A 9,585-nucleotide genomic window follows, 5' to 3' on the forward strand; every position below is an offset into this window, starting at 1 on the left:
GAAGAGGTGATGAGGCTATGTCAAAATCAATGAGGGTTACAAAAAAGGGGGGGCGACACCATAAAGGATAACTGGGAATATGGCTTACACTTAATAAATGCTCACTGAATATGCAGAACAGTCAGACCTCCATGGGCAGGTGAAGGTTGGAGGGTGGTGTTGGGTGGGTCAGTGTCCCTGGTTGGCAAACATTTGTAATAAGTAAATATCTTTCAATGGCCAAGCTGCTTGTCACCTGTGAGTCCCTCCAGGGAACCGGATGTGGGCTCCCCACCCTCATTCCCAGCATCTGGCACAGGTGAAGGCAAGGCTAATAATAATCCTTTCAAAATGAAACATTTGAAAGTACACAGAATTTGAGACCAAGCTTTATTTCCTTATGGAGGAAACAAATGCAATAGTGAAAGAATTTTGGGTCAAAGGGTTAAACACTTTGATAAACTACCTCTGATAGCTTGGAAAAAATGTGTGTCTATATATTCATGTATATATATATAGGTATATATAGGGGTAAAGAAGACCTCTAAAAGCATCATTCTCCAAAGAGAGAAATCAAAGTGCAATGTACAGCAATGGGGTCATTTAAGAGTTCTGTTTTCATCTTGGTCTTTCATCTCCTTGAAGGGGCCCTAAGCAATTCATTCATTCAGCTCAATAATAATGGCTATGAAGGCATTGTCATTGCAATTGACCCTAATGTGCCAGAAGATGAAACACTCATTCGAAATATAAAGGTAAGTTCAGGGGCGCCTGGGTGGCTCAGACTATTAAGCCTATGCCTTTGGCTCAGGTCATGATCCCAGGGTCCTGGGATCAAGACCTGCATTGGGCTGCCAGCTTAGCAGGGAGCCTGCTTCTCCCTCTCCCACTCCCCCCGCTTGTGTTTCCTCTCTCTCTGTGTCTCTTTCTGTCAAATTAAATAAATAAAATCTTTTTAAAAAAAATCAATCAATTAATCAATCAAGGTAAATTCAAAATGGTAATTATCCATGCTTTAAAAAAAAATCAAGTGTAATCTTGTGATAGAGCAAACGTGAGTTCTCTAAGTCCAACTGTGTGACATTAGCAAATTATTTTCATATCTAAGCCTGTTTCTTCAGCTGTAAAATGAAAATAATAACACTAAACTACTAGGATTCTTGTGACAGATGAGATTATAAATGCAGTCACATAACTCAGTTTGATACATTGTAGGAGCTTAATAAATGACAGGTTATAGACGATATCGTCGAAAACTATTTAGCTTCACACTAAGGTAGGGCCAGCATTATTTGACAGATATTGTGAGATATGGGGAGGTTAATTCTTTTGCTTAATTTCACCATTGGCTTATATCATATTCTCCTTTTATGGTCCCAATTGTAACCCCCTTGTCTGTTATCCTAATATAGGAGCCTAGGAAGCAAATCTCTGATTTTAGAAAGATCCCAACTCTTCCAATGAGAGGAAACTGTGCATTTTACCAGCCCTAATGCAAAGGAACCCTCTCAGGGCTGCTAGGCAGCCTCACTTCACTTACTACTTCTCCTATGGGAGAAGGAAAAACTAGGGAAAAAGACTCTTTGTATTCCAGCAGAGGCATCTGACCGCTGCAAGGTAGAGGGATGAGGGAGGTCGTGTGCAACAGCGAACAGCTAAGAATAAAAAGGAAATGCCTTACAAAAGGCTGTAGCACACATCCAGAGGCAGTATTGTATAGTGAGTAGAAGTGTTAGTCTGTAAAACGGGAATAATAATAAGTACCTTCCTCATAGGACTTTGTGAGGATTCAACGTAACAATGCATGAATATAAGGGAAGCAGAGTGAAGTGTATATGGGAACTCTGTACAATTTTTGTATATCTTCTATAATCCTAAATTTATCTCAAAATTAAAAAAAAAAAAAACAGCTTCAAAAACATATGCATAGTGCCTTGTATGTAATGAGAGCCCAGTAAATGGTAGGCATAGTCATCAACTACCAGTACCACTTTTAATTCTTCTAGATCAGGAGTTCCTCCCTCTTAACCAAGCCAAAGGGACTGAAGCTTGTTTCTGGGCAAAGTTCTTGAGTGTGAGCTCAGAAGTTAGTAGAGCAAGGGCTCCAAAGGTCACCCTCAAAGGTTCTTTGCTCTCAGCAGCAGCAAGGCTAAAAAGATGAGTTTGGAGAGAACCATTTTATCACCAAGAGCATTTTAGGGTTGGAGAAGTGCAGCAGTTGATGGGGGCAGGGAGTTTACCTATTGAACTAGAAGACTATCAGGTTTACCACCATTGGTGAAAGAAATTCACACCTTTTGAAATCTCTCAATATCAGAAACCTTGGGTAAGTTCTTGATTACCTCTAAATTTAGAAATGACTACTTCAAAAATGAAGTAGTCACTGGAGCAACAAAGTATGGAAGAAAAATGTGGCCAGTGATGTTTCTGTCTCTGGCTGGACAGTGAGAAGGGCTCAGAAACTGCCAGAAGGAGGATACAGATGACTTACTTGAATGACAAAGGTCATTTGTATTTATATGGCGCCTTAGAGCTTTCAAAGTGCTTTCACCTAATATCTCTGGGGGTTTTCCTCCTGAAAAAAATGCACTTCTCACTTCAGTTCGACTTTATGGTTGAAGTCCTGAATGTGCTGCCTGTAAGTTCGTTTCCACATCTTCTCTATAAAAGGAACACGGGGAAGGGCAGTAAGTGTGCTCAGTGTCCCTGAGTAGCTAATAAAAGTAGTTTCCCTTATTTGATGTTCCAGATCCGCAGAGTTGAGGGCTTTGCCGCCTTTCCTGGCCATTCCTTGAGAGCTTGTTTGGAGGTTCTAGCAGGGGAGCGCAGCTACTCGTATACCCTTGACCGAAGAACGGTCCTCTCCTCTATCGGGGAAGGTCGCCCTCTTCGACCGAGCGCGCAGCTTCGGGAGGGACGCACACAGAGCGGTGAGGGAGGAAGGGGACACCCGCCTAGCCAGCCAGATCAGCCGAATCAACCCTGGCGATCAATGGGGTGACAGATGTCGCAGCCAGATCGCCCTCACATCCATTTCCTGGCCATTCCTGACTCTGCTTTCTGAGGGGATTTTCTCCCTCCTGCCCTCAGAGGGACAGAAGCTGCAGCTCTTAAATACCGGCTTCCCCAGGACAGTCCCCAACTTTTTCCCACCTACAAGGCCGGCAGATGGCGCTGCAGCTGTTCTAGCCACCGCGCCTACACTCTACCCAGCGTTAGAGAAGCAATGGGAGCACATCTACAAGATGAGGGAATGAGAGTCAGAGATTCACTCTCTGTGCGTCCTCTCTCTCTTCCCCCTTCTCTCTCTCCTTCTCCCTCTCTCTCTCTCTCTCTCTCTCTCTCTCACACACACACACACACACACACACACACAGATACACAATCGGAGTAGTTTGGGGTCTCCTCGATGCATGGGAGCCCAGGCATCTCCTGACTTGGCACTCCTGGACAGTTTACCACTCATCATAACCACTTACTTCATTCATTCAGTTTGTTCATTCATTCAACAAATATTTACAGAGCATCTACATTATGTTGGCACCAGGAACCTAGTGATGTACGATATGATATCCTTGTCCTTAAGGAATTATCAGCCCTTCTTATAAACTGTCATCCTCAACTTTCTCCAAACCTCAAAAGTTTAAATGTCTATTTGGATGTGAGGTCATCTCAAAACCTGGAACAGATGCCGAAGCAAAGATCCCTTATTAATGGTTCCATTAAAACATGGAAGATAAGAGCATTTCATGCTACTTATTGTTCCGGGAGATACTGAAAATTCACATTTCACAAGTCAAATTGTGATATAACACCCTAAGGTCGGAAGTTTTATACCAACTTTTCAACTTTTTGGCAATCTTGACTCGATGTTTTTGTTTCTTTTTTTTTTTTTTAAACAGTCTACTTTTCTTTTTTTAAGTTTTTATTTATTTATTCAACAGAGATCACAAGTAGGCAGAGAGGCAGGCAGAGGGAGAGGGAGAAGCAGGCTCCCCACTGAGCAGGGTCCCCAATGCAGGGCTCGATCCCAGGACCCTGGGACCATGACCTGAGCTGAAGGCAGAGGCAACACTGAGCCACTCAGGTGCCCCTCTGTGTTTTTATTTCTAAAAATGATACAATGTTAAATTCTCCTAGTGGATTGTTAAAAATCTGTCTTTGGGGGAAGGAGGCAATGCAAATTATTACAAGAACTTTTTAAATAATATCCAGGCAGCCATAATTATTATCACTATCTGAAAGGAGGGAAACAGACTCTTTGAGATAAATTCCCCAAGTTTATCCTGTTAGGAAGTGGCAGAGCGAGAGTCCTCCTGTATCAATGCTCAAGTGCTGCTTCCCCATGTAATGATGAACTGTTCCTGCCTCTAAGGCCAGCCCCACTGGGCACTGGGGGCTAGTCACTTTGGTCTGCTCCTGCAAGGACTTTGCTCCCGCAAGTCTCTTTTCTCTTACATTATATGGGTTGTTTTTTGTCGTTGTTGTTGTTGTTTTCCCCATAGTGTACACATATAATAGTTTCCATTTAAAACAAACAAACAAAACAAAACCCCTTACCCTGAAGTCCTCCTTCAGCTACTTCTACATTTCTGCATTCCTCTTTAATTCATAGGAAAACTTCTTGATTTCTAGTATTCACTGCCTCTGCTTCCTCAGCTCCTATTCTTTTGAACTCATATGGAGCTATCATCTCTCTTCCACTAAAACGGATCGCTCAGGTTGCTAGATCCATTGCTCAGTTCTTAGTCCTCACCACACTTGATTGCCCAGGAGCATGAGACACCGACAAGGCCTCTCTCCTTCCTGAAACACTTTCACCCCAGTGCCTTTTGACTTCCTCACCATGCACCTGCTGCTCCCTGAGTCTCCTTTGCTGGCTCCTCCTCACCGCACCTCTAATGCTGGGGGCCCGAGGCTCAGTCCTCATCCCTCTTTTTTCTTCTATCTGTACTTGCTTTTGCGCTTTTCGGTGGGTTTTGGTTCCAGTAGACCCAATGCCCCCTGGTATAATGAATCTCCTATAATACCCTCTCTACTCTCTTGTCATGAAGCAACTCAGGGAATCTGCAGAGGCATTTAAAATTTAACACTATGGCTCTTTCATTTCAGAGAAATAAAGTTAGGTGTAACCTGAAGATAAATTAATTATGCCACTTCCTTATATTGAACACTTGGTACTATACTAAAAATAAATGCTCTCATAACATTTAGTTAACCCCCAATTTATTACAGCGACGTGAGCAGCTGTACTCATTTTAATTTGGGTTTCTCTCCCAGTACTACTTGGTGCGTGACTTTGAACCCTATACTCTCCAATTGTCAGTTTCTCCCTGAAAGGTTTATTGATACTCCAAAAATCAAATGAAATGAAACCCATAGCTAACATTTCAAAAGCACTTGTGCTAAGTAAACATGGTCTGAAGTGCTTTCCTGACTTCCTTTGACCCTCACGACAACTTTATGAGCTAGTCAATAGAATATTTTCCACTCTATACCTGGAGAAATTGAGGTTCAGGAGGGCTTGAGAAAATTGCAAGATGTGCTAATGTAAGTGGTGGAGCTAGAATTAATGTCTGCCTCTGGGGTCTGCACTGTCAACCATTACAGCATGACACAGCATATGGTAAGTGCTTAGGAAAGGTTAACTATTATTATTAATAAAAGGCAATTCCACATTTCCCTTTCCAGCCTGATAAATAGCTAGTCTTTGGAGATGTGAAATACAGGTGTAAATTTGAAGGATTGGCAGCTTTGCCTATTTTCTGTCATAATTGTGCTGGTTACATATGTTTTCTTTTTTCCCAGGACATGGTGACCCAGGCATCTCCATATTTGTTTGAAGCTACAGAAAAAAGATTCTACTTCAAAAGTGTTGCCATTTTGATTCCTGAAAAATGGAAGACAAAGCCTGAGTATGTGAGACCAAAACTCGAGACCTACAAAAATGTGAGAATCTCAAGTTCCTTTTTTCAAGTTCAATTTCCTTCCCTGATTCAGATTTTTTTCATCAAAATATTCTGGAATCAAGTGAAATTGGTTCAAAATCCTCCTGTGTGAATAAAGTCATTTATTTGCTGATACTGATGTGGGAAACAAAAGTAGAAGAAAACTTACTAAGTTTCCTTACTACCTACAGCCTATGGATGGATAAGTCCTTAAAACAGGCAGAATGACATTCCTCTAGGGACTCAACTGTCTTTGTTGATACTTTGCTAGCGGCAAATGCAACCTTAGCCCAACTTCCTGGAACCCATAAGTCTACTTTAACATATAAAAATTCCTTTGGAAACTTCCTTATCTCTACCCTCCCAAGATACTTGGGATACATCCCAAGCATATGACCTACTGATATACATTGGAAAGGTCTTATGACTAGGTTTTACTAAATAGGAATATATGACCTTTCCTAACAATAGCTAGCCCCCTCAGGATCCCGGAAACCTTGTTTCCAAAATACTGGGGAGTCTTACACTATCCCTAACCCCTTTCCAACTTGAAAGTTTTTAAGGAGCCACTCCTCATGACTCCAGTGCAGCTTGTTCTGCCCACAGGTTCTGTCCCTGTGCTTTAATAAGACCACATTTTTGCACCAAAGATGTCTCAAGAATTCTTTCTTGACCACTGGCTTTGAAACCTAATGTCTTTCTTACATCAATATTTTGTAATAATGACTTTTCCTTAAATTTCAGGCTGATGTTCTAGTTGCTGAACCGAATACTCCAGGTGACGATGAACCCTACACAGAGCAGATGGGAAACTGTGGAGAAAAGGGTGAAAGGATTAATTTCACTCCTGACTTCCTAGCAGGGAAAAAGTTGAATATATACGGATCACAAGGTAGGGGTAGAAATAAAATATTCTGCTATATTTCTCACAATTTGATAATTTTATGTTCAAAGTAGATCAGCAATCAACATGATCTGAGGGAGCATATATAAGCAAAATAAACTATTATAACTTTCACTTAAAATAGGGAATAAGAATAATGCATTTCTCGGTTAAAGTTTAACTTCTTCGTATTTAGCATACATGTGTAAATGCAGTATTTTTAATTTTTAGAGACTGTTATCTGGTAATATTAGTATGAGATAATAACTGTAAGATAGTTTTATATGTATATTAGGTTTCTATGGATCCTGGGGTGGGGGGTGAACACCTGAACAAATTAAACCTCCCGCCTGCAACTCAGGTAGTAGCCACCAGATGGCAGAGATGCACAGTGCGCTCAGACTCTTCTGTACATTCACTTCAGAAATGGATTAAAATGCAGATGCTGTTTAATAGGTGTGGGACCAGACTCAAGAATTCACATTTTTAATAAGTTCCCAGATAATGCTGATACTGTGAGGCCATGGACCACACTTTGAGTACCAGATAGAATATCTCAAAAATCCGAGACTAAAGAAAAGGTCCAATTGTCCTTCACAAAATAAACTACCATTCCCATATCAGCTATTTAGAGCAACCTTTGGAGAAAATTTTAAAAGAAACAAGCAATGGAGTATACATATTATGTACTTTCCAAGTATAATAAAATATGATTCCTTTTAGATAATTAGGTTAACTAATAACTAGTAGTAGATTGTAGTAGATTTCTTTACCATCTTGAAAAGGTTAGAACCATTTTGATTTTCTTCATTTAAATGGGCAAGGCAGAGAAAACAAACAAAAGAGTGCTAGCACCTTCATACCCCACCCCCAAATACCCTAGAACACCGACAGACTTTATCAGAAAGAGGTGTCAAACAAATGTACTTCTTTGTTGTTCGTTTACAACACTCGATCTCAACTCCATATCAAAGAGAAAATTCCCAACATATGGCTCAATGTGTGTTGAATAGATTTACCTAACTGCCCCCTCCCACTCCTTAGTCACCTTAGCCACCATGGTCACCACATATAATGCCATTCCTTTATAATCTTTCCTTTCTGTACTGTGACTCCATGCCTGCTCCCCCAAAACCTACCCTTTCCTTTAAGAAGCCATGAGTTTTTCACCAGCACTGATAGAATAGTTTAAATCTTCAGTGTGATATACAAGGTCTTTCTTAGCATGTGCCCTCTCATTTAACCTTCCAAATTCAGCATACCTAGGAATTTACATTCCAGAAAAACTGAGCTGAATATAAGTCACTAAGATTCATGCAAATTTAATAAATACTGAGTGCCTATTTAGTTCTAGGCACTATTTCCAAGGCAAGACAGTGAAGAAATCATAGTGTCTGTTCTTATGAAAACAAGTGTCTAGGGGAGAGACTAGCATGTAAGCAGCAATGAAAATATAACATGTCAAGTGCCATAATGGAATGTAATGAAAGCGCAAAGAAGAAGTATCTGGACTAGTCTGAGGGTGTCTGAGAAGGCTTCTAGGTGACTATAAGCCTGATTCTGAAAGAAAAGTAGGAGTTATCCAGATGGAGAAAGGGAGAGAGAGAGAGTGTTCTGAGCCAGAGGAAAAATATGTGAAAAGAACCAGAGATGAGCAAGCGCATGGTGTAACCCTAGAAAGTAAAAGGGAGTTAGGAATTCACTGTGCTTGGAACTGGGTTAAGAACAGCAAGAAACATGGCTACAGAGAAGAGCAGGGCCTGGATCATCAGGAACCTTGTATGCCATGTTGAGAAATGGGATTTCACTTGAGCACCATAGGGCAGCCACTGAAGACTAGCGATATGGAGGCGAGGTGTCTACTGCAGTGATTCAGGAGTAGGTGGCAGTAAGACTAGAAATATGAGACTAGGTCAAAGCAAAAAGGCAGAAGTATAGTAGGCAGGTCTTGACAGTTAACCAGAATGAGCCATGAAGGAGAAGGACACACTGGTGATGCTGCCCAGGCTGCCTCGTGACTACCTCTGGCTCCACAGCAGCCTGCACTGACTTCCATCATGACACTTAGACAACTTGGGATTTAGTTATCTGGTCTTCTGCATCATCTGCTGGACCATGATCTGTATGAGGACAAGGCAGTTGTTTCATCTTTGTATGAGCAACTGCCTGGCACTTACTAGTGTCTAATTAACATTTGAGGAGCCAAAATAAGGAGTTACATTTTTAAGAAATGTGCAGTTGTTATTTGATTTTTTCCTAAGAAAATCAAACATTTAATTAAAAAAAATTAACATAGCAAAGTATAATGATGTTTGGAAAAATTATTTTCTCCCAGCATGAGAAGATAGTCTTGCCATTCTTATTGTAATTGGGTGTTTCAAATATTTCTTACAGGAAGGGTCTTTGTCCATGAATGGGCTCATCTACGATGGGGGGTATTTGATGAGTACAATAATAACCAGAAATTCTACTTATTCAATGGAAAAAGAGAAGCAGTAAGGTATGTATATTTTGATTTAACTTCTCCTAAACTATTTTAAATTGATACCAATTTTTTCAGGAATTGATGGCATTAAAAGTATCAGGTTTTTTTCATCTTATTTTTGATCTCTCATTCTTAGTGTCTTCTTTTTCAGCTTCCCAAAAACTACCGATTTTGTTCACATTGTAAGTGCTTCAAATAGTTGAATTCTCTACTGTGTAGCTACAAATTATTTGCTTCTGTTTGTGTGTGTGTGTGTGTGTGTGTGTGTGTGTGTGTGTGTGTGTGTGTGT

General features: G+C 40.6%; 1 protein-coding gene across 1 annotated transcript in view; it reads left to right on the forward strand.

The window, feature by feature from the left end:
• Positions 1 to 512: 512 nt before the first annotated feature.
• Positions 513 to 9,585, forward strand: part of LOC111143365 (chloride channel accessory 1) — a 30,353-nt gene continuing 21,280 nt past the window's right edge. Inside the window, exons 1-4 of the mRNA XM_022497062.1 lie at positions 513 to 734; positions 5,788 to 5,928; positions 6,672 to 6,819; positions 9,205 to 9,310. Coding sequence (XP_022352770.1) covers positions 573 to 734; positions 5,788 to 5,928; positions 6,672 to 6,819; positions 9,205 to 9,310 — 557 coding nt within the window. The 5' untranslated portion in view covers positions 513 to 572. The remainder of the gene's footprint in view (positions 735 to 5,787; positions 5,929 to 6,671; positions 6,820 to 9,204; positions 9,311 to 9,585) is intronic.

This window comes from Enhydra lutris, unplaced genomic scaffold (assembly GCF_002288905.1).
Source record: "Enhydra lutris kenyoni isolate GAN:26980312 unplaced genomic scaffold, ASM228890v2 scaffoldscaffold9, whole genome shotgun sequence".
Lineage (NCBI taxonomy): Eukaryota > Metazoa > Chordata > Mammalia > Carnivora > Mustelidae > Enhydra > Enhydra lutris.